Source organism: Palaemon carinicauda, chromosome 22 (genome assembly GCF_036898095.1).
Source record: "Palaemon carinicauda isolate YSFRI2023 chromosome 22, ASM3689809v2, whole genome shotgun sequence".
Taxonomy (NCBI): domain Eukaryota; kingdom Metazoa; phylum Arthropoda; class Malacostraca; order Decapoda; family Palaemonidae; genus Palaemon; species Palaemon carinicauda.
In genome coordinates, this window is record NC_090746.1 from 85,734,514 (window position 1) to 85,760,481 (window position 25,968).

The following is a 25,968-nucleotide window of genomic DNA, read 5'->3' on the forward strand; positions in this document are numbered from 1 at the left end:
TAAATCTCACGGACATAATTATCAAAACAAAAATGGTTCAACTGCTAGCTAATAGAAGCAAATATAACCAATTTTACTGCAAAAATTCAACACAAGAATGTAAGGTAATTTAAGATTAAGATGGCTTTTAACATAATGTTATAGATAGAGGAGAGAATCTAACCTGTAAAAAAAAGCATTACAAGGCAAACACCTACATAAAATGTTACACATAAAAGACACAATAGATTGAAACCCAAATCAATCTTGAATCTATAGAAATATTCTTTTATAAGGCAATCTACCCACCTCCTTTTCTGCCTGAGCCTTTAGACGAGTATAAGGAACACTCAAAAGGCACAAGGTCTTTTGGGTAGCCGATATGGCTGATATTTGGTGATCCAACTCGTCTTCATCTATTCTATTGAGGTAGAAACGTTCACCTGTCTCTGTGGTGATTGCCTGAAAATCGCACTCTGGTAATCGACGAAAGATACGGGTTGTGTGTTGAGTCCTGTAAAACAATGCATTTCAAGTAAATTTTCAGATACAGTATACTGTATTGATAAAAAATCTCATCAAGGAATAGGTAAGACAAACATAACATCCTAGTACAGTATTCAAATATTTTATAAAATCACAAGGGTACACTATTCAGTACTTAATTCCCAGAGTATTTCAGAAATGTAGTACCTGATTCTGGCAAAATTGCTTTTGCTCAACCTGAAACTTCCCTTTGATCAATTAATTGATAAAATTTCCGTCTGGTGTTGCACATATAACTTTAAGTTTAGTTTTCTAGTCATAAGTTCACAATTTTAATAATCAAATCTATTTCTATACAAACCTTATGCTCGTATTACTTCTCCAGAATCTCAGTTAATCAACATTTTTCTTTCCTTTCAATAGACACATAACTCTAGTAGGTAAGGAGACACTATAAAGATTAATGGCTAGAAGCAAAGCACCAGGGATCTTTGTATTTCAGTTTTGAAGTCAAACTATCACCAAAGTTCTTGACATCACAAGTTAGTGGGGAGGAGGGTGGACATGTATGCGAACATCGGGCGAGTATAGAAATAAATTTTATTATTAAAATTACGCTTATTTCGATGAAACTTCCCTGATGTTCATATTGGTGACTCTAATTATAAAATTAAAATAAAGTATGCAATAATTAGAATCCTAGACTTAAATACTCTAGAATAATTGTAAAAAACCATCCTTGATATACAGAACTTCAAATTATTTTTCCAAAAAAATGTTATTTTCCTTAGTAAAATAAATTTTTAAATATACTTACCCGATGATCATATAGCTGCATCCCTGCTGCCCGACAGAAAAAATCTACGGGAGGAATACGCCAGCGATCGCTATACAGGTGGGGGTGTATATCAACAGCGCCATCTGTCAAGTAGGTACTCAAGTACTCGATGTCAACAACGAACCAATTTTCTCCTCTGTCCCACTGGTTCTCTATTGGGGAGGAAGGGTGGGTCCTTTAATTTATGATCATCGGGTAAGTATATTCAAAAATTTATTTTACTAAGGAAAATAACATTTTTCAATATCAAACTTACCCGATGATCATATAGCTGATTCACACCCAGGGGGGTGGGTAGAGAACAGCATAACAAGTTGACATTATGAGCTAAGTATTCCGTATTTTATTTTAGCAGTTATTCAAAATAACAAGCATAAAATAAATAAGTACCTGGTAAGAAAGACGACTTGAACAATTACTCTGCCTTTTTAAGTACGTCTTCCTTACTGAGCCTCGCGATCCTCATAGGATGCTGAGCGACTCCTAGGAGCTGAAGTATGAAGGGTTGCAACCCATACTAAAGGTCCTCATCAAAACCTTTAATCTAGGCGCTTCTCAAGAAATGATTTTGACCACCCGCCAAATCAAGTAGGATGCGAAAGGCTTCTTAGCCTTCCGGACAACCCAAAAATATTTCAAGAGAAAGATTAAAAAGGTTCTGGAATTAGGGAATTGTAGTGGTGGAGCCCCCACCACTACTGCACTCGTTGCTACGAATGGTCCCAGAGTGTAGCAGTTCTCGTAAAGAGACTGGACATTCTTAAGATAAAAGACGCGAACACTGATTTGCTTTTCCAATAGGTTGCGTCGAATATATTTTGCAGAGATCTATTTTGTTTAAAGGCCACGGAAGTTGTGACAGCTCTAACTTCGTGTGTCCTTACCTTCAGCCAAGCTTGGTCTTCCTCATTCAGAAGGGAATGAGCTTCTCGTATTAACAGTCTGATAAAAATAGGATAAAGAATTCTCTGACATAGGCAAAGATGAATTCTTAACTGAACACCATAAAGCTTCAGACGGGCCTCGTAAAGGTTTTAAAATAGAACTTAAGAGCTCTTACAGGACATAATACTCTTTTTAGTTCATTTCCAACCATACGATAAGTTTGGAATATCGAACGATATTGGTCAAGGCCGAGAAGGCAGCTCGTGTTTGGCTAGAAAACCAAGATGAAGAACATGTAGCCGTTTCGGATGAGAATCCGATGTTCTTGCTGAAGGCATGAATCTCACTGACTCTTTTAGCTGTGGTTAAGCATATCAGGAAAAGAGTCTTAAAGGTGAGATCTTTCAGGGAGGCTGATTGAAGTGGTTCGAACCTGTCTAACATAAGGAATCTTAGAACCACGTCTAAATTCCAACCAGGTGTAACCAAACGACGCTCCTTCGTGGTCTCAAAAGACTTAAGGAGGTCCTGTAGATCTTTATTGTTGGAAAGATCTAAGCCTCTGTGACGGAAGACTGATGCCAACATGCTTCTGTAACCCTTGAGTGGGAGCTGAAAGAGATCGCTCTTTCCTCAGATATAAGAGGAAGTCAGCTATTTGAGTTACAGAGGTACTGGTCGAGGATACGGATATTGACTTGCACCAGTTTCGAAAGATTTCCCACTTCGATTGGTAGACTCTAAGGGTGGATGTTCTCCTTGCTCTAGCAATCGCTCTGGTTGCCTCCTTCGAGAAACCTCTAGTTCTCGAGAGTCTTTCGATACTCTGAAAGCAGTGAGACGAAGAGCGTGGAGGCCTTGGAGTACCTTCTTTACGCGTGGCAGACGTAGCAGGTCCAACCTTAGGGGAAGAGTTCTGGGAACGTCTACTAGCCATCGAAGTACCTCGGTAAGTTATTCTCTCGCGGGCCAGAGGGGAGCAATTAGCGTCCACTTGTCCCTTCGTGAGAGGCGAACTTCTGCAGTACCTTGTTGACAATCTAGAATGGAGGGAATGCATATAGATCTAGATGAGACCAATCAAGTAGAAAGGCATCTAAAAGAACTACTGCTGGGACCGGGATAGGTGAGCAAAGTATTGAGAGCCTCTTGGACATCGAGGTTGCGAAGAGATCTATGGTTGGCTGGCCCCAGGAGACCCAAAGTCTCTTGCATACATCCTAGTGGAGGGTCCAATATGTTGGAATTATTGTCCCTTCCTACTGAGACAATCTGCTAAGACATTCAAGTTGCCTTGGAAGAAACTTGTTACTAGTGAAAAGTCTAGACCTGTTGAACAGGAGAGGAGGTCACTTGCGAACTCGTACCATGTCAGAGAGTAGGTCCCTCCTTGCTAGGAGATGTACATCAAAGCAGGGAGTTGACCGTGTTCACCTCCACTACTTTGCCTTGAAGGAGAGACCTGAAGCTTTTCCAGGTCAGACGTACTGCCAGAAGCTTCTTGCAGTAGAAATGCATTGTCCTTTGACTCGAGTTCCATAATCCCGAGCATTCCCTACCGCCTAAGGTCGCACCCCAGCCTACGTCCGATGCGTCTGAGAAGAGAACGTGGTTGGGAGTCTGAACAGTCAGGGGAAAACCCTATCAAAGGTTGATAAAGTCCTTTCATCCAGTCAGACCAGACTTATCTTCCGGAAACCGGGATCTAGACTGCTTCTAGCGTCTTGTCCTTTTCCAGTGAAGAGCTAGATGAAACCGAAGAGGACGGAGGTGTAGTCTTCCAAGTGACACCAATTGAACCACGGATGACAGTGTCTTAACCAGACTCATCCACAGCCTGACAGGGCCGCGTTCCTTCTTCAGCATCTTCTGGATGGATAGCAGGGCTGGGGGTTGATCGTCTTGTTCGGCCATGTCCTCATCAGAGGGTTCCTCATCCGAAACTGATGAGGAAACGGCAACGGAGTGGGCAACGTCTGACTCGCTGAATCCGGTCGCACTGGTGGATGCGTGACGGAGCCGGACACAAGATCATGGTACTGCTGCACAGTCTGTGAACTGTCAACCATGGGGAAGCGAGGAAGTACAGCGACAACCCGAAACTGTCTAGACTGTCTGGGTTGTGCAGACAACCCCTATCGGGTTGCTGAGGTTGCCGCACTGCGTCACAACAAGTCACCTCTGCTGGTTGTTGAACGTCTTCCTAGTGACACACTGAACGTCCACAACCACCTCCGAGAGTCGCTTAACGTTAACGTGCGACTGGCAACCCACACTGGGTCGCACCGGAGGAGGAATCATCTCAACTGGCGGACGTGAGTAGGAAATCTCAGCGTCAACAGGGCGTACAACCAACCGGTAGGAAGGTTGTTGGCAAGAAGGTTCTTCTCCGTAAAAAATCCTCTATCAAGGACTAAGCTTGGACTGCATGTCTTGCAACAAAGCCCAAGGTCTATGGGAGCAGGTGTGGCAACAGACGGGGTAGCGACTGAAGCGGAACCATTTACCCTCCCTGGAAGCATGTTATGCTTTAATTAAAGTCCATAGGAGGCTAAGCAGCTTAAGGCTCCTCTCCAAATGACAGAGTCCTCAAGGGAATATCAGAAGGAGGGAGAACAGCACTTTCTCATCTACAGGAACCATGTCCGAGAAAAGCTAGGTTATCTCAGTGAGGGTTTCACTGGTGCATAAGCAGCAGACCAGAAGGCAACGTTATGAAACTGCTTGACAGTCTGTGAACTGTCAAAAACTGAACTGTCAACCACAACAGGAGCGTGAGGACATACAGCACTGGTGTATTAGTAGCAGACCAGAAGGCAACGTCATGTAACTGTTTGACAGTCTGTGAGTTGGTAACAACCAAAGTTGTGTGGGGAAGCCTCAACTCCTGACTGACTAGTTTGCTGCGGGCGAGTGGCGGTAACCACAGTGTGTTGCGGAGGCTGACACACCGTGTCAAAACAGGGCAGCTTGTGGTAGCTCACGCACGGCAACGGAGTGCTCTGTGTGTGGGAGTCATCATACGTCTGGCAGGGTTGACTGTGCATGGGTGGAGGAGCTCTCACAACAAGAGTGTGGGAGCAGGCAGCCATGCCGGGCGCACAACCGTGGTAGGCTGTAGGCCCACGGGTGCATCGTCAACCTTCTCCGCAGTCGGAGTGTGGGAGCTGGCAACAACAAAAGCGGAGTGCTGGTGCGTGGGAGGGACTGCCGTGGGTTGCGGAGCATGCCGCATTGCGGCAAAACACGGCAGCTTGACAGCACCTTCCCACTGCTGATGCGGAAGCTCACGCATGTCAACGGAGGGTGCAGCATGAACATGCGTCTGGCAGGGTCGACTGCGCATCGGAGGTGGAGCTCTCACAGGTGGAGTGTGGGAGCAGGCAGCCGCAGTATCTGCTGAGCGCACAACCGTGGCAGGTTGTAGGTTAACAGGTGCATTGTCAACCTTCTCAGCACGATACTCCTGCATGAAGGAGCAAGCTGAGACTGCATAGTCTGCAGCATGGACCACTTAGGGTCTATAAAAGACGGCAACAAACGGAGCTACTGTCCGTTGTGACTGAGGGTCTAAAACAGCTGGTGCGGCAACAGACGGAGTTACTGCCTGTTGCGGTACCACCTTGCCTCTCTAGGGAGGTGTGCAGTCGTCGGATGACTGGAGCGAGTCCGAACTGACCCAGTGGCTACACCTAGGCCGTTGGACTTGCGCGGAAGGGACCGACTTGCACTTAAAGCTGCAAGATTTGGTCCATGGTTTCTGCGAGAAACCTCTTCCGCAGACGAGGAATAAATGGGCTCTCTCGTCTTTATGTGGGTGGGGCGATCACGTCGGCAACGTGTGTAGATACACCCAAAACCACCGAGGGAAACGTCTGTTCGTCTATCAAGGCCTGTGGAACCCATAAGTCCTTCGACATTACTTCTCCCCTGGGCTTGGGAGCTTGTAAGAGGTATCGGACTAGGTGAACAACTGGCACGAACAGACGAACCCTCGAACGCAACACTGTAACACTTTGCGCATATCACTTTATCACTTTTGATTTTCTGTTTGCACTTATTTCACTGAAATCGAAACTTTAAGTGATTTGTACCTGAAACACGCAATCCTATCCTTCATTAAAAGGTAGTAATTGCGAAAACAGTTTACAATGCAACAGAAAAACATAATGAAAGATAAAGAATTCAGTGGCTGGAAAAGAGACTAAACACTAGATCAAATAAACTACGTTTAAAATCTCTCACCGCATAAAGCCTGGGAACAAGAATAAAACTCTAGAAACGTTTTACCTTCTTCCCCTACAGCGACTAGGGAGAAGAGTGAAAAACGAGAACAACGTTACCCGCTTGAACGAAACGTTTATTCTCCTCTCTCTCCCTCCGTCTCTATCTCTCTCTCTCTTCTCTCTTGACTTAGAACCTGCGAGAAGAGCCCAATTATATATCGTTAAAACATATTATTTGCTAAAGGAAAAAACTGAAAGGTTTCCCAAAAAGTTCCTTTATTAGAATTAAAACCATTTAAGCTAAGAAAGAATGAACGAAACGCTAGAATCGGTTTACTCTTACTGCAACGTGAAACCGTGACTACTCTCTCTCTATCGTAACGATAGAGCGCATGTTGAACGTTCTGAACGTCAACAACTGCGGAGACTAAACTAAACGTTAGTTCATCTTTGAAAACAGTACGAGACTATCAAAGAAATTCTTTCAAAAACATTAAAAGGAAAATACGATATGACGGGCTCAATGTTAATTAACTTCGGTTCCAAGTAAGGACCGCCTACTATTAGGAAAGGTCGCATATAAACAAACATAAAAATTAATTTTTATAAGTTTATAATAAATGGAAAGTTAATCGAAGAGGCCTATAAAGGCGGAGAGATATAAAATAAATAGATCTATAACTCGTTAAGCAAAATTACCAAAAACCTAAACACACTTCCGTCTAAGGGAAGGGTCGGCCATTTAAAAGTGAAAGAGAGTCCATACTCTCTTCGTCACCAACACTTCCGTCTAAGGGAAGGGTCGGCCATTTAAAAGTGAAGGAGAGTCCATACTCTCTTCGTCACCCTAATTAAATCTATCCAAAACGAGTTCAAGTTTTGAAATGAAGATAAAACCCCTGCATAGCGAAAGCTCAAAACTGGAATAGTGTACTTCACCAAATCGTTGTGAAAACAAATCCAGTTAGGGACGGCGTATTCAGTAGGTCTTGCCTGTGGCACGACAGAGGGAAAATTGGTTCGTTGTTGACATCGAGTACTTGAGTACCTACTTGACAGATGGCGCTGTTGATATACACCCCCACCTGTATAGCAATCGCTGGCGTATTCCTCCCGTAGATTTTTTCTGTCGGGCAGCAGGGATGCAGCTATATGATCATCGGGTAAGTTTGATATTGAAAAATTTGAAATATTTGAAAAAAAAAAAATCATACATTAACTATAATCAAATGGGTTAAAAAAACACATTGCCAACAAACATTATAAAACCTAGAGCCCAGCAATCATGATAAGAAAACCAGGACTCTTCAAGATAATATTGAGGCGACACCAACATGGGTGTCCGATAAATTACTCAAAAACAATAGCCTCGAAATCAATTGCTCGAAATATTATTCCTCGAAAGCAAAAGACTTTGAGCATTTTGTTTCCGAGTAATTGAACTGGACAAAGAGGCAGATTGCATGCAAATAAAAGCAATTGTTTCGTTACAAAGTATAAATAATTCAAACTAAAATTCACAAATCTATGTCTTTACAATTAAAAAGCAAAAGCATAACACATTTATTCACTACTAAAATCCATAAATTCATTTGTCTTTACAATTAAAAAGAAAAAAAAACATTTATTCACTACTGTATCATCATCATCATCATCTCCTCCTACACCTATTGACACAAAGGGCCTCTGTAAGAAGAAGAAGAAGTCACTATTGTATCAATATGTAATATGTTATTTTTATAATAAAATAAATTTTTGAATATACTTACCCGGTGATTATAATAGCTGCAACTCTGTTGCTCGACAGAAAACTCTAAGGTAAAATTCGCCAGCGATCGCTACACAGGTTGCAGCTGTGCCCAACAGCGCCATCTGTCGTCCAGATACCCAGTACTCAATGTAAACAAAGAACTCAATTTTCTCCTCGTCCCACTGCGTCTCTATTGGGGAGGAAGGGAGGGTCCTTTAATTTATAATCACTGGGTAAGTATATTCAAAAATTTATTTTATTATAAAAATAACATTTTTCAATATTTAACTTAGCCGGTGATTATAATAGCTGATTCACACCCAGGGGGGTGGGTAGAGACCAGCAAAATATGTTTACATTATTATGAGCTAAGAATTTTTATTTCATTTTAGAAGTTATCAAAATAACAAAAACAAAATAAATAGGTACCTGGTAAGGAAGTCGACTTGAACAATTACTCTGCCTTTTTAAGTACGTCTTCCTTACGGAGCCTCGCGATCCTCTTAGGATGCTGATCGACCTCTAGGATCTGAAGTATCAAGGGTTGCAACCCATACAACAGGACCTCATCAAAACCCCTAATCTAGGCGCTTCTCAAGAAATGACTTTGACCACCCGCCAAATCAACCAGGATGCGAAAGGCTTCTTAGCCTACCGGACAACCCAAAAACAACAATAAAAACATTTCAAGAGAAAGATTAAAAAGGTTATGGAATTAGGGAATTGTAGTGGTTGAGCCCTCACCCACTACTGCACTCGCTGCTACGAATGGTCCCAGTGTGTAGCAGTTCTTGTAAAGAGACTGGACATCTTTCAAGTAAAATGACGCGAACACTGACTTGCTTCTCCAATAGGTTGCGTCCATTATACTTTGCAGAGATATATTTTGCTTAAAGGCCACGGAAGTTGTTACAGCTCTAACTTCGTGCGTCTTCATCTTAAGCAAAGTTCGGTCTTCCTCACTCAGATGTGAATGAGCTTCTCGTATTAACAATCTGATAAAGTCTGACCAAGCATTCTTTGACAAAGGCAAGGATGGTTTCTTAACTGAACACCATAAAGCTTCAGATTGGCCTTGTAAAGGTTTAGTACGCTTTAAATAGAACTTAAGAGCTCTAACAGGGCATAAGACTCTTTCTAGTTCATTGCCTACGATCTCCGATAAGCTGGGGATATCGAAAGATTTAGGCCAAGGCCGAGAAGGCAGCTCATTTTTGGCTAGAAAACCAAGTTGTAGCGAACAAGTGGCTTTTTCTGACGAAAATCCTATGTTCTTGCTGAAGGCATGAATCTCACTGACTCTTTTAGCCGAGGCTAAGCATACCAGGAAAAGAGTCTTAAGAGTGAGATCTTTCAGGGAGGCTGATTGTAACGGCTCCAACCTGTCTGATATGAATAATCTTAGTACCACGTCTAAATTCCATCCAGGGGTAGCCAAACGACGCTCCTTGGTGGTCTCAAAAGACTTAAGGAGGTCTTGCAGATCTTTATGTTTGGAAAGATCTAAGCCTCTATGCCGGAAGACCGATGCCAACATGCTTCTGTAGCCCTTGATAGTGGGAGCTGAAAGGGATCGTCCTTTTCTCAGGTATAAGAGAAAAACAGCTATTTGAGCTACAGAGGTACTGGTCGAGGATACAGAAACTGACTTGCACCAGTCTCGGAAGACTTCCCACTTCGATTGGTAGACTCTAATGGAAGAAGCTCTCCTTGCTCTAGCAATCGCACTGGCTGCTTCCTTCGAAAAGCCTCTAGCTCTCGAGAGTCTTTCGATAGTCTGAAGGCAGTCAGACGAAGAGCGTGGAGGCTTTGGAGTACCTTCTTTACGTGTGGCTGACGTAGAAGGTCTACCCTTAGAGGAAGACTACTGGGAACGTCTCCTAACCATCGAAGTATCTCGGTGAACCATTCTCGCGCGGGCCAGAGGGAAGCAACTAACGTCAACCTTGTCCCTTCGTGAGAGGCGAACTTCTGCAGTACCTTGTTGACAATCTTGAACGGTGGGAATGCGTAGAGATCCAGATGTGACCAATCTAGGAGGAAAGCATCTATATGTATTGCTGCTGGGTCCGGGACTGGAGAGCAATAGATTGGAAGCCTCTTGGTCAGCGAGGTTGCAAAGAGATCTATGGATGGTTTTACCCCAAGTGGCCCAAAGTCTCTTGCACACATCCTTGTGGAGGGTCCATTCGGTTGGAATTACTTGCCCTTTCCGACTGAGACAATCTGCTATGACGTTCAAGTCGCCTTGGATGAACCTCGTTACTAGGGAGATGTCTTGACCTTTTGACCAGATGAGCAGGTCCCTTGTGATCTCGTACAACGTCAGTGAGTGGGTACCTCCTTGTTTGGAGATGTACGCCAAGGCCGTGGTGATGTCCGAGTTAACTTCCACCACTTTGCCTCGAAGGAGAGACTTGAAGCTTTTCAAGGCCAGATGTACTGCCAACAGCTCCTTGCAGTTGATATGCATGCTCCTCTGACTCGAGTTCCACAGTCCTGAGCATTCCCGACCGTCTAGTGTCGCGCCCCAGCCCACGTCCGATGCGTCCGAGAAGAGAACGTGGTTGGGAGTCTGAACAGCCAGGGGAAGACCCTCTCTTAGGTTGATATTGTCCTTCCACCAAGTCAGACAAGACTTTATCTTTTCGGAAACCGGGATCGAGACCGCTTCTAGCGTCTTGTCCTTTTTCCAGTGAAAAGCTAGATGGTATTGAAGAGGACGGAGGTGTAGTCATCCTAGTGACACAAATTGTTCCACGGATGACAGCGTCCCTACCAGACTCATCCACAGCCTGACTGAGCAGCGTTCCTTCTTCAGCATCTTCTGGATGGATAGCAGGGCTTGATCTATTCTGGGGGCTGATCGTCTTGTTGTTCAGCAACGTCCTCATCAGAGGGTTCCTCATCCGAAAACTGATGAGGAAACGGCAACGGAGTGGGCAACGTCTGGCTCGCTGAGTCCGGTCGCACTGGTGGATGCGTGACGGAGCCGGACGCAATATCATGGAACTGCTGCACAGTCTGTGAACTGTCAACAACCATGGGTGCGCGAGGAAGCACAGCGTCAACCCGAGACTGTCTAGACCGTCTGGGTTGTGCAGTCAACACCCTACCGGGTTGCTGAGGTTGACGCACTGCGTCAAAACAAGTCACCTCTGCTGGTTGTTGAACGTCCTGAACGTCAACAACCACCTCCGAGCGTCGCTTAACGTCAACGTGCGGCTGGCAACCCACACTGGGTCGCATCGGTGGAGGAACCACCTCAATTGGCGGACGCGAGTAGGTTACCTCAGCGTCAACAGGGCGCACAACCGACCGGTTGAAGGTTGTTGGCCAGAAGGTTCGGTAGCAACCTTCTCCGCATTAAAGTCCTCTATCAAGGACGCAAGCTTGGACTGCATGTCTTGCAGCAAAGCCCATTTAGGGTCTACGGGAGCAGGTGTGGCAACAGACGGGGTTAGCGACTGAGGCGGTACCGTTTACCATCCCTGAAAGCCTTGTTATGCGTGACATAATTGTACAGCAAAACTTCAAAGGCTCGAAAACAGCTGTGAAGTTGACCTGTAAACAACTTGGAGCGTCTCCTGGCCAGGCGCCAGGGAGAGTCTACGAGAATTGAGAAGTCTATCTGGGCAGAGGCATGAACTCCCAAGCCGAGAACTTCTCTCGTGTCATATCAGACTCTCGCTCTATAAACCAGTTTAAAAGAAGGGAAAGCAAAGGCTGTATCCCCCAAACTCCTCCTGGTGAAAAACCAGTCGCCTAGCCAACGTAAAGCTCTCTAGGAGAGCGAGAGAGCACTAGCTTAAAAACAACGGCTTCGAAGTAGCTAGGCCTAGTGTAAGCTCTGACGTTTAGGCGAACGAGGAGCAGCAGTTACAAAAAGATCCGGACAAAGATCCTTAAAAAAATCATCATGATTTAATTAAAGTCCATAGGAGGCTAAGCAGCTTTAGGCTCCTCTCCATCTGACAGAGTCCTCAAGGGAATATCAGTAGGAGGAGGAACAGCAACTTCCTCATCTACAGGAACCTTGTCCGATAAAAGCTGAGTCTCAAGCAAGGGAGAGACCTACCGTGGTGTCAATGCTTTACAAGCAGAGTCCACACTCACTGGTGCATTAGTAGCGGACCAGAACGCAACGTCATGTAACTGCTTGACAGTCTGTGAACTGTCAACAACTGAACTGTCAACCACAACAGGTGCGTGAGGACGCACAGCGTCCACTCGAGACTGCTTTGACTGCCTAGACTGAGCAGTCAAAACAACTCTAGAATGCGGAGGTTGACGCACAGCGTCAAAACAAGTCAACTCCGATTGTTAGTGAACATCTTGAACGTCAACAGGAGCCTCAGCAAGTGGCCTAACGTCCAAATGCGGCTGAAAAACCACACGAGACCGCATCGAGTGTGGTTCTAAACAACCTGACTGACGTGACTAAGCTACGCCAACGTCAACAGTAAGCACAAAGGAACGTTAGGTTGGCTGAAAGCCAGGATATCGATGAGATAAACGGCTAGACTCAACGGACTAATCGGCAGAATAGTCTTCCATAAGGGAGGCAAGCATATACTGCATGTCTTGCCATACAACCCATTAAGGATCAACGGAAATGGTTGTGGTAAGAGACGAGGGCAACGTCTGTGACCGCAACACTTTGCCTACAAAAAAAGACTCTCGGAGTCTGTGTTACGCTTTTGTTAGGCGGCGAGCAGTTATCCGATGACTGCATAGGGTCAGAGCTGTCCTAATGGTTGTAACCAGGACGCTGGACCTGTCCTGAAAGGACTGACTTTCGCTTAAGGGCTTCGAAACCTTGTGACAGGTTTCTTATGCGAAAAGCCTTCGGATGACGAGGAGAAACAACGTCTCTCTCGTCTTATGGTAGGGGAGATCTTGGTAAGATACACCCGATACCATAGAGGGAAAACGTCTGTTCGTTGGTCAAGGCCTCTCGAACCCATAAGTCGTTTGACATTACTTCTCCCCTGGGCTTGGGAGCATGTAAGAGGTCCCGGACTAGGTGAACGACAGGCACGAACAGACGAACCCTCGGACGCAACACTGTAACACTTTGCGCATATCACTTTATCACTTCGATTTTCTGTTTTGCACTTATTTCACTGAAATTTTTACTGATTTCTACCTGAAACACGCAATTCTACCCTTCATTAAAAGGTAGTAATTGCGAAATCAGTCGTATAATGCAAGCTCATTAATACCAGCAAAAAACAAAAAACATATTTAAAGATAAAAAAAAAAATCAGTGGCTGGGAAAGAGACTAAACACTAGTTCATATAACTACGTTTTCAATCTCTCACCGCACATAGCCTGGGGACGAGAATAAAAAACTAAAACGTTTTATCCTTCCTCCCCGTACAGCGACTAGGGACGAGAGTAACACGAGAACAACGTTACCCGCTTGAACGGAACGTTTTCTCTCCTCTCTCTCCCTCCGTCTCTATCTCTCTTGATTTCGCACCTAAGAGAAGAGCCCAATTATATTTCGTTAATAAAAACATGTTATTTGACTAAAGGAAAAAACTGAAAGGTTTTTCAAATAAAAAGTTCCTTTAAAATAGAATTTAAAACATTTAAGCTAAGAAAGAATGAACAAAACGTCAGAATCGATTTACTCTTACTGCAAAGTGAAACCGTGATACACTCTCTCTCTATCGTAACGATAGAGCGCATGTTGAACGTCCTGAACGTCAACAACTGCGTAGCATAAAAAAACTAAACGTTAGTTCATCTTTGAAAACAGTACGAAGACTATCAAAGAAATTCTTTCATAAAAAATTACATTTAAAAAGTTTTAAATCCTTAGCTCTTTGAAAGCTAATTACGATATAAAGGGCTCAACGTTGATTAACTTCGGTTTCCAAGTTAGGACCGCCTACTCTCAGGAAAGGTCTATATAAACAAAACATTAAAATTATTTTTATATGTTTATAATAAATGGAAAGTTAATCGAAGAGGCCTAATAAAGGCGGAGAGATATAAAATATATAGAGGAAAATCTATAACGTGATATAATTACTAAAAGCCTAAACACACTTCCGCTAAGGGAAGGGTCGGCCATTTAAAAGTGAAAGAAAGTCCATACTCTCTTTGTCACCATAATTAAATCTATCCAAAACGAGTTCAAGATTTAAGATGAAGATAAAACACCTGCATAGCGAAAGCTCAAAACTAGAATAGTGTACTTCACTAATTAGTTGTGAAAACAAATCCAGTTTAGCAACAGCGAATAAGCACGTCTTGTCGGGAGCACGACAGAGAGAAAATTGAGTTCTTTGTTTACATTGAGTACTGGGTATCTGGACGACAGATGGCGCTGTTGGGCACAGCTGCAACCTGTGTAGTGATCGCTGGCGAATTTTATCTTAGAGTTTTCTGTCGAGCAACAGAGTTGCAGCTATTATAATCACCGGCTAAGTTAAATATTGAAAAATTGTGAGCAAAAATTCTTAAATATTCTTCAACATTTCCCATGTCATCATAGGGAGATACAATATTTTTTCTATATTTGTGCATAGTCACGGTATTTTTCTATATTTGTGCATAGTCACGGTATTTTCCTATTTCGCGTTCTACAAAACTTGAATCCATTTTGACAGTTCGAAGTTTCCAGAAATAATTACGAAAATGAAACTAGAACTATAAATACGAAGGTTTAGAAAATAAAGTAATTAATGGCTAGGATGAAGTTATTCAGCAATGGTGTTTATAGAATATGAATTGGATTTTGAGTAGTTTAATGAATGAATATCAGCTTTCGTGCAATCTGTCTTTCGAGGAATTGTTAGTTCGAGAAGTAATTTTTCGAGCATTTTGTTTTAAAGCAATTGATTTCAATCAATTTACCTGGAATCACCAACATGATATGTCATTCCACTGCCCTTCAAACTCTTTCCAAAGAACGATTTCTTAAAACATTAAGAGATATAGCTGTGCTCCTAATAACCTGAACCTTAACCCTCCCTCTAGACTTTTATAAGATTTGGATACAATTCTTTGTGAGTATCTGTAACCAAACTTTTCAACTAGAATTGACATTGTATTTTTGGACACAACAATTTAAGAATTCTATTCCCACATAGAAAATTAGGGACACCACAACTCATGTCATGTCCCTAGCTTGTCCAAAAAATACTGAACAGCTTTTACCGAACAGAGTAATCTATTTTCTGATAAAATTATTACAACCATTTCCAAAAATTACAAATTTGGAAGTAATTTGTATTTTTCCTAACGATACAAACCTGCAGCTATTTATAGATGATAATACTTTCACCAAAGCTGAAAGGCAAGCCATTAGATTTTGTGAGGGTTAACTATCCATCCGTTAGCTAGCTGGGGGGGGGGGGGGGGTTTAGTACCAACTCCTCTTACTCACACACATGGGTTGAGAACCCCACATTGCTTGGAGGTAGAACTTCAAAGGGGATTGGTGCCGGCAGGCAAATCTGTATAAATAGCTACAGGTTTGTATCGTTAGGAAAAATACAAATTACTTCCAAATTTGTCATTTGTTCCATCACTAAATACAAACAAATGCTATTTATAGGGGATAACTTACCCTTTAGGAGGGTGGAAGTCCTGGCCAACTGCTTTTTGGCTTTTACCCAGGGTTTTTTCCTTTATGTGCTTTGCACATAATTGGTGGAAACCCTACACCTTGCTAAAACCATGTTATGCATGGTCCACGGCCTACACAAGCTGTGTGCTCATGATTCTAGAAATGTGACTATATAGGTAAGAATACTTGCAAGTCACAGAAATCTTCAGAAGTTAAAAAGACATCCCAATAACCCCTTAATTAGGGTATGGGGATACAACAAGTATTGGAACAATACCAGGTTACACAAGGGAACAACGGTTAACCTGCGGAGTTAAGGTCAGCTTTGCAGAGAACCCTGGGTGCTGAATCCCCAAGAGAGGGGAAGATAAAGAAAAAGAGCCAGTCATTCTTAATAATTCCTTCAGAGTAATCCCAGGTAACCTTTGCACTCATCCCTCTGCTACTTGTCCATCCAGTCGTAGGTATTAAACCAGTTGTTGTGCAGCCACGACAGGACAAATGGAAAACGTTTCCATGTTCCTGTAAGTTACGTCTTGCAAGTAGTGAGCAGTGAAGGTCGTCTGACACTTCCACACACCAGTTTGTAGTACCTGTGCCACTTGGTAGTTTCATTTGAACGCCAGGGTCATTGCAATGCTCGACGTCATGAGCTCTTGGTCGGCGTGTCGGAGGATGATCGGGATTCAGTGCCAGGTTAATGACCTTACGAATCCAAGCAGAGAGGGCGTTCTTCACGATCCTCTTCTTAAGCCCCGTGCTGACGAAGAATGCTGGCATCCAGGCCGAATTAAAGATGTCCTTTTGAGGTAGTACCTCAAACTCCTCACTGGGCATAGTAACAATTGATCTTGGTCATCAGTTACAGAATGGAGACACACTGAGGGTTACCTCTCCCCATCCCCTTGAATGGGCGATGTCATACGAGAGACCATGAAGTTCACTAACTCTTTTGTCCAAAGCCAAAGCAAGTAGGAACACCGTCTTTAACATGAGGTGTTGCCTGGTGTAATGGTTCAAATGGAAGATCCTTCAGGGACTGAAAGACATGAACCACGTTCCACAGAGAAGGTCTCACCTCCGACTGGGGACAGGTAAATTCATAACTTCATATGATGAGAGAAAGTTCCAGCGAAAAGGAAATATCTACTCCTTTCAGCTTAAAGGTGAGACTCAAGGCTGAGCGGTAACCTTTTACACCCGAAACTGAGAGGAACATTTCTTCCTGTAGGTTTAAAGGCCGCTCATGAATGGCAAAGGCAAGGGACTGTGACATTGCCCTAGCAAGCAGGACATTGCTCTAGAAACAGACCATATATCATAAGATCAGCGCCCAAGCCTCCTTTCTACCCAAGCTAGGACCAAGGAGGGCAAGTAATGGCTGCTGATGACTTAGCAGATAGGCCTATAGGCTCTCCCAAACCCCTCATCCTTAGCTCACAAGGATGGTAAGGTTGCAGACACTAAAGGTACTAACGAGTCTGAGCGGGACTCGAACCCCCGTCTGGCCATCACCAGTCCGATACGTTACCAATCAGGCAAGAGCAACCCTATTACTGGGATAGTTGCATCGAGGAGAGAGATACCCCTTCCACGACACCAACCACAGAAGACAGTCCACTTAGCCTCGAAGACTGATGCTAATGATCATCGCAGGTGTCCAGCCATTCGCTTCGCAAATTGTTACAAAAATCCTCTATGAGTGCGGAGATGCTGGATAGTCTCCAGGCGTGATGTCGTAGCAAAGCAACGGCATTGTGGAAGATGTTCGCATGTGGCTGTTTGAGTAGATAAGTTCTCTTGGAAGCTCTGTTAGGAGCTGCAGAAGGCCCGGGAACCATTCTGCGTGATGCCATAGCAAAGCTATAAGTCATTGAGAGATTGACGGATGTTCTCGTCTCGTTGAATACTCCTATCAGACACAACGGGGAAAAGGTGTAAATGTAGATGTTGTCCCACCATTGTTGGAAGGCATCTTGCCAGAGAGCCTGGGGATCCAGGACTCGGGAGCAGTAAAGTGGAAGCCTGAAATTCAGGGACGTCGCGAATAGGTCCACAACCGGGGAACCCCAAAAAGTCAGGACTTTGTTGGCTACTAGATTATTCAAAGACCACTTGGAGCATACTATCTGAGTCGCTCTGCTCAGGTTGTCTGCGAACATATTCCTTTTGCCTGGAATGAAGCGTGCTCTGATAGGGTCACCAAGTTGTCTTCTGCCCATCTCAGTATCTCTTCTGCCAGATGGGATAGATGCTGCAAAAAGGTACTGTTTTGTTTGTTGATGTAAGCCACTATCATGTTGTCGCTCATCAGCACCACGGAGTGACCTACTAGGAACTGTTGAAGAGCCAAGAAGGGTGCCATCACATCTAGGAGATTTATGTGCTGGTACCCTTAGGACCCTGACCATATGTCGGAGGCTGTGTGGTGCAGCATGTGGGGCCCCCAATCTTCTTTTGATGCATCTGAAAAGAGCATCAAGTCTGGGGGAGGATGAGAAAGTCGACACCCTTGCATCCCCTTTTCCATCCTCTTCTTTGAAATTAAATCTTTATTTCAGTAATTTTACCATAAGTTTTAAAAGTCGTCCATAATGCTTCATAATGACAAATTATTGGAAAACCTTATATATGAATTACTTTCAATTTCTTCACATTACCACCACTTTTAATATATTTCAAGAGCAGTCTTTTTAGTTTCCAGGTTGTCAACAGAATTTTCCATATTCAAACAGAGATGTAGTTAAAGGTGTCTGGGGTTCAACATTCGATCCAAGGGTATGGGAAACATTATGTATACTCATTCATTTTTTAAGAGGAGGAAAGAGCCGACATCAAACAAATGAACAAAAAGGGGACCTTTCCTCTCTACATTCCTCCCAACCTGACAAGGGACTCAACCGAGTTCGGCTGGTACTGCTAGGGTGCCACAGCCCACCCTCGCCCGTTATCCACCACAGATGAAGCTTCATAACGCTGAATCCCCTACTGCTACCTCCGTGGTCATCTAAGGCGACCGGAAGAAGCAGCAGGTCCTACCGGAACTGCGTCACAATCGCTCGCCATTCATTCCTATTTCTAGCATGCTCTCTTGCCTCTCTTACATCTATCCACCTATCACCCAGAGCTTTCTTCACTCCATTCATCCACCCAAACCTTGGCCTTCCTCTTGTACTTCTCCCATCAACTCTTGCATTCATCACTTTCTTTAGCAGACAGCCATTTACCATTCTCTCAACATGGCCAAACTGTCTCAACACATTCATATCTCTTTAAAAAGTTTAAAGGGAAAGAAAATGGCAAAACTGTCTGAAATCCTAAAGAAGACTCCATAAGCCTTTCATAAACTTAATTTCTTCACCAATAACACCTGTGAAAGATGATTCCCAAATGTCCACTCCCTACCATACCCCCAAAGGAATGGTACCCCTATGATTGGCCTGGCTCGGAGTGTATGCCGAACCCACTTGATGGGACTGAGAGCATTTTAAGAATACAATCATCCTTACTTTAAGCACAGTGGCAGGCAGACTAGAAAGAATATCAAGAGTCCCATCTCTATGAAATCGACCCATCCCTGGAATCAAAAGGCCAAATTTCATCGTGAGAATAGTTTTGCATGCCAGTATGGGAATACTGACACGTCTATGGGCCAAACATTATTGGGTAGTTGGCAAGACTACCACAACTCCCACAATTGCTTTAAAAGAATACTCCAATCACAAATATGGTGACTCCTCCCAAAAATCTAGACAGTGGAATTGGTAAGAGAGTTTTGACAAGAAAGTTGTAGGCAATTGCGGATGAAGCAATAATAAGTACTGTAATAGAAATAGGATGAGAGAAATTTAGTCAAAATGAGGAAAACAAAAACAAAATCATTACCCTGATTGAGAGCCCTCTTGCCCATCACAAGGTTTCAGCACGGAAATGATATGCCATGCTGAAGCCTAATGTCTACATCAATGCATTCTCTCAATAAGATGGATACCTCTCAAAAAGTTTTAAGGTTAGTTTCAATTTTTACCTAATTATATATACCTGTCAATGTTGAGTGATGGTACTTTTTCTAAAAATTCATTGACATGCTGAGCTTTTCTCATCTCCACAATGCGTTCAATCAAACAAAGATCTGCTTCTTCGGCAACAAGATCAAGAGTTGGATCTTGAAATACAGGTAGGTTTACAAATGGAACAGACGGCTTTTTCCTCTTCTTCCCTAAAATAAAAGGTGTAAAATTAGTACTTTACTTGTTAACCCTTTTACCCCCAAAGGACGTACTGGTACGTTTCACAAAAGCCATCCCTTTACCCCCATGGACGTACCGGTACGTTCTTGCAAAAAAATGCTATAAAAATTTGTTTTTCATATTTTTTGATAATTTTTTGAGAAAATTCAGGCATTTTCCAAGAGAATGAGACCAACCTGACCTCTCTATGACAAAAATTAAGGCTGTTAGAGCAATTTAAAAATAATATACTGCAAAATGTGCTGGGAAAAAAATAACCCCCTGGGGCTTAAGGGTTGGAAATTTCCAAAAACCCCGGGGGTAAAAGGGTTAAATTAAGACTAAGGGGAGCTCAAAAAAATATGACTTGGAGCACAATGAGACACAGCAAATAAAAAAAAAAAAAATAACTTTTTTTAATGGAGAGAAACGGGGGTCAAGTGTTTATTCATGCTTATGAAACCAATATCAAATATGAAATAAGAATAAATAATCTAATTTTTAAACTAAAATTCACTATTTCAATACTTACCTGAAATTCATATGCTATTCATTCTTCCAATGCAAAACACAGATATGACAAAAATAAGAAGAAATTAAAATTCTACATAGATGTATTTTGTATGTGAAAAAAAAACTTTTTTCCATTCTAAAGATCCGGAAGGAAATATGAGCGCTCATGTAAACAACTTCCCCCAAACTGCTGCTCTCATCTTTTTTCATTCTTCTGAGGTACAAAAATAGTGAAAAAAAAATCAGAATCACTGTGATTATGAAGTTGGGTGTGAACTTCAATGAATTTCAGAGAATATACTGTATTAAAATAATTAATCTTAATTTAAAAGTAAAGATTATTTCAATGGTACCTCCGGAAATTCATGTGCTGAATACCACAATAACCAGATTTGGAGAGCCAATGATACTTAGTCTAGCAAAAGTAAGGTACATATGTTAAAGCCCTAAACTCAAAAACCTTACCTTTGGATTTAACTTAGTATAAACATATCTAGTCCCATTCTAATACACATACCCTTCTTAATTTAATAAAGGACTGCAAAACAACTAAAATGCATTCCTATAATAATAAAATTATCTTGTATCTAATTTGCAGCTACAAATAAAATCAAATTTAATTTTCAACTTCTTTAATATATATCCAAAAAAATAAAATTTCCATTATAAATTATTTATTTTAAAAGTTCCTCTGCACCCAAAATTGATTAAAGGGACCACCACTTAGATTTTGAGAAAACCCTACCTCTAAGGATACAGTAGTTTCCATGTGATCAGCAACAGTACAAGTGGATTGAGAGTACAAAATGTTAGTGGTTGTCTGACAAAATCTCTACTGTTTAGCAACTAGATTAGATTTTATACGACAATAGCCACAGGTCAAAACAGGGATATGAAAACATTCTTACATTTTGAGCACTGAAGCTTCTTGATGATCAGAAAAATGAGGATGAAAGGAAAATCCCAAATTACTAAATTAGAAAAATCCTGAAGCATGGCATGCACGGCCCAAGTTAGAGGATCTTGGAAGGGAGAATCAGTATCCATTTGTTTAAATATATTACAAAGATGTCTGTCATTAGTTTTTACCAAACATTCCACATCTTGGCTCACCAGAGGGTGAAGAGATCTTTCTCTTAGTAACAACAGGGCCTGTCTGCTTCATTGCTCTACTAAAATACTTTGATTCCCTGGAAGGAAATGTGGTAGCTGAATTATTTGCCTCACTTATGTCCAGTACAACCCTTTTTGAGGCAGAAAGAAGAGATTTCTTAATTTCATACGTCCCTGTTCCTTGATGTACCATAGTCTAAAGCTCTTTTGTTGTTAAATATTCTTTACTTTTGAATTTGGTTAAACTTGGCAATACATTATTGTCATTGATAGTTAAACAATCTAAGCAGGTTCCTCAACGCAAGGATTTCTTCAATTTATGAACAATAAATCCTGCAATGTATGCCTCATTATCACCACTTTCATACAAATTACTATCTGTTATCAACCTGTTCTTAGAAGACATATTTATAACATCAACTGTGTTACATAAATGATCAACATTACTTGAACACTTTAATATGGGTACGTGTTCTGGAGGTCTACCCCCACTAATTAGCGGAGGGTTGTTGACATTTTGTATGAAAGTTTATGGCTAGATTCTAGCTTTGCTGAAAACATATATCCATAGGAAAGAGCAAAGAGTTTGCATTCTTGTAAGAACAAATGGAAATTTGCGGATCAAGACCCGTGTAAATGCCATAATATCATGGGTAAAGGGAAGACATGACTATCAAGTTCAGATGGGAATTCTAGCACAAAGTGCACAAGACAAGGCATTGGAAAGGAATTATTTCACATTTAACTGTGTATGGGTAAAAATTTATAAAAATATTGATGATGATAATAGCACTGAATATCTTGGATAATTTGTTACCTACTATCAAGAGTAGTATATGCTCTAAATACTTTGTAGTTTTAAGAAATTTGTTGAAATGATTAAAAACGTACATGGATACATATTACATGCATTCATTTGAAGCTTAAATGATATAAATTAAGATTCACAACAGAAAACACGATGTATAATCCATTAAGTTTAAGAATTCTGAAACAAATACTATAGCATCTTCAAAAAATAATGTGAAATAAATATAATAGCTTAAATCATCAGACACTTTGGGAGCCTGCCCTTTCAATAAATGTTTCGATAGCCTAGTGAATAATGTTTCCTACACAATTTTCAGGTCAGATATTTGAGGACTACTTGTAGTAAAAAAAGTTTTCCCTGTGATCATAGGATGGAGGGTTTGAAAATGACTTAAAGGTTATTAGCTAAGTTACAAGCAGCCACTGCCTGGCCTTCCTAAGTACTAGGTTGGGTGCCTGAGTGCAGATCATGTGCATGCATGGTTAGTGCCTTACAACACTGCCCATTACTTGGATCTGCCGCTCATAAGCGATATTTAAACAAAAGCCTACAGTAAAGTTTACAGTTGAACATTTACACTCACAGATGAAAGTACAGTAATTATATATAATTTCCAACTTAAGGGACCCTAAACTTTATATTTAAAAGATTTCTAAGCAAAATATCTTATGCTTAGAAAGGTGACCTAGCAAAAAAATAAAGGTCTGAAAAGATAGTCTATTACTCTGATGGTTACTGTAATGAGAAACAAAGTATACTGTATATCTAAAATAATCTAGCTCTAAAGTCATAAAGCACTTCATTCTTAACCACTAACATTGCAAACAGTATAATAATAAGGGTTTTATGAGTATCTACTAATAATGTTTAGTACTAGATTAATATATCTGAAAGTATTACTGTTTTCTTGGTTATCTTCATTCATAAATTGTGCCACATCATCTTCAAAATCATCAACAAGAGGTCTTTTCTGCCTTTGGGAATTGTAAACTGAATTTTCATCTATCTGGGTGACTCCTGGAGCTTCTGTAAAAAAAAAAATTTTCTTTAGCAAAGGGAAAAGTTAATGAATGAAAAAAATATTTAAAACCAGAATATACAGATTAAAAATATTGTTTATATGAACAATTCTAATGTGAAAACTTTTTAAATAAATTTCATGTTTCATAAATATAAGCCAGAAATTTTAGACTAGCTCCTTCTAAGCAAAAATTACAAAGGGACAGGCAACTAAACGTCATTTTCAAGCCTAGGCTCGAAGGTATGAGCAATAGAAAAGGCAAGATCGGGGTTTTACCTTAAGGGAATTCATAGACTTGTTACTTAAGGATATCTATTTACCAAGGCACTTTCCCCAATTTTGGGGGATACATACATACATATATCAAGGCATTTCCCCCAATTTTGGGGGGAAACCGACATCAAACAAATGAAACAAAAAAGGAGACCTCTCCTCTCTATATTCCTCCCAGTTTGACGAGGGATAGCCGACATAAAAAAAAATAAAGAGAGACCTTTCTTCTCTTTGCTCTTCCCAGCTTGACGAGGGAGAAAGAACAGTCGTCTTCCCTGCAGGGGTTCCCTCGATGTCGAGACCTGGCAAACATAACTGGATGTAGACTCCTCTTGGAAGAGTGGAGAGAGATGACGATGCACATAGCGGCAAGATTTTTTACCACAACACTCTCGCGGGGCGAGCTGGTCCGCTGGAGAGTGATGATTCCTTGGTGACCAGCGCTTACGTGCCTGCAGATGACCAGGTGGAGGAGCCAGTCTAGGAGTCCAATGTGAGGGCAAACTACGAGGATCTTGCAAGCAAAGAGTTAGCATGTGCTGCGCTGTCGAACGCCTAGCTGACAAGTGCTGAGGAGGTGATGACCTATGAGCTCTGTGAAAGCCTTGCTAGCCTGATGAGTCGCGCTTACGCACCTGATGGTAGCAAGATAGTCGTTGGTCGTCTCGCAAGGAGTGAGGGTCTCTTGGTGACAAGTAATAATCATGAACCACCAGGCGACGGCAGATCGTCCAAAGAAGAGTGATGAGTAGCTGGCAAGTGGTGAGCAGCTGACATGTGACGAGACCCTCGAAGACTCGGCACGACGGTCCTTGACCGGACTGAAAAGACGTCTCCTTACAGCACAGGGAGGGGGGAGAGAACGTCCATGGTGACGAGGAGTGATGAACTCAGTAACTTGACGAAGAACTCCGGAACCTGACGAACCCCCGAAGAAGAATGCCTGAGCGGTTCTTGCTGAGAGAACACACGTTGGTCTCTGAAAGTTCTCAGGAAAAGAGACTCTCTGGGGGTTCTCATTCATGAACAAGAGAGGTGACCACCTGAAGGAGAGACTTCCCCCTGATTTTACTCCACCCCCGACAGAAGAGTTGGCTCAGCAAGGAGGGAAGCACTGTCTTCGGCGTCAGTAGGAGACGACAAAGCAGATAGAGCGGCAGAAACTCCGGGGTCATCAGGGCTGCGCTCGACGGAGAAGGATCTACCTCCGAGGAAGCAAGAGTTCGCTTCCTCTCGGCACCCAGTTGGAGGAGCTCAAGTAAAGCCTCCTTCAATGGGGGACCAGCCAAACCCAGCAATGGTCAAACCTAAAATAAGTCAGAGAAAGAACAGGCGCTCCCGGGGGGAGGGGCAGAACTGTTTCTCCAAGGGAAACAGTACTGTTCCTCGATCACCGAGGTTGACCTTGAGTTAAGCGGTTCGCGCTACTACCTAGCCGTTCCCAAGGGAAGAAAGATCGAACAGGAGCTTTGGGAAGAGATAGGGGGGTTAAAGAACTTCTTCGACTTCGAGGAAGGCGAAGAATCTCTCTTGGACTTCTTTTTGAGCCTACGCCTAAACCTCTCCCACTGGGAAGCAAACCACTTCCAGCACTCAGGACAAGTGTTGTCCCGATCTCACCACCGGCCTCTACAGGACGGACACAGGTGGTGCAGGTCCGTCTCCACTGAGGGCATAAAGGTACCGCAAGAGCGGCCCTCAGGTCCAGGACAAGTAAGCATGAGGCCGGTTAGGAAGAGCATAATTAAAGAATTATTTCAAGTCAAATGACAAGTCGAGGCAATGGAGGGAGAGAACGTCAACGTCTGCACTCGACCCGAGCAAAAAGCAAAGTGGGTGCTCAGCCCAAGTGTGTAAGTGAGCGGGACAGCCGACTACCCTACACCCCTCCTGCTAACCGGGGTAGTTATCCCTCGCTAAAGGTCTTATGGTTTGTCAACCACGTCGAAAGTATTATCTCTATAAATAACCACACACAAAAAAACGTGAGAGAGAGAGAGAGAGAGAGAGAGAGAGAGAGAGAGAGAGAGAGAGAGAGAGAGAGAGAGAGAGAGAGAGAGAGAGAGAGAGAGAGAGAGTGTATGCTGTGTTTTTGTTTAAGTTTCTTGTACCACCTGAAACAAGGAATTTCTCACCATAACTAAAGATATAGTAATGTTAATTTCATTAAAAAAAACTAAGACTTTATTTGTCAGAGAGAAGGAGAATGGTAACGAGAGGTAGGTATGAAAATGCAGAGAAAAATGGTATGAAGAGAG

The 25,968-nt window shown here is 42.4% G+C and overlaps 2 protein-coding genes across 2 annotated transcripts in view; both read right to left on the reverse strand.

The window, feature by feature from the left end:
• LOC137616579 (zinc finger protein OZF-like) overlaps positions 1 to 25,968 on the reverse strand; it is a 243,865-nt gene that overhangs the window by 76,105 nt on the left and 141,792 nt on the right. The window lies entirely within an intron of this gene.
• LOC137616742 (chromosome transmission fidelity protein 18 homolog) overlaps positions 1 to 25,968 on the reverse strand; it is a 120,481-nt gene that overhangs the window by 64,689 nt on the left and 29,824 nt on the right. Inside the window, exons 3-5 of the mRNA XM_068346743.1 lie at positions 23,317 to 23,442; positions 19,792 to 19,969; positions 289 to 493 (exon numbers count right to left, since the gene is read on the reverse strand). Coding sequence (XP_068202844.1) covers positions 289 to 493; positions 19,792 to 19,969; positions 23,317 to 23,442 — 509 coding nt within the window. The remainder of the gene's footprint in view (positions 1 to 288; positions 494 to 19,791; positions 19,970 to 23,316; positions 23,443 to 25,968) is intronic.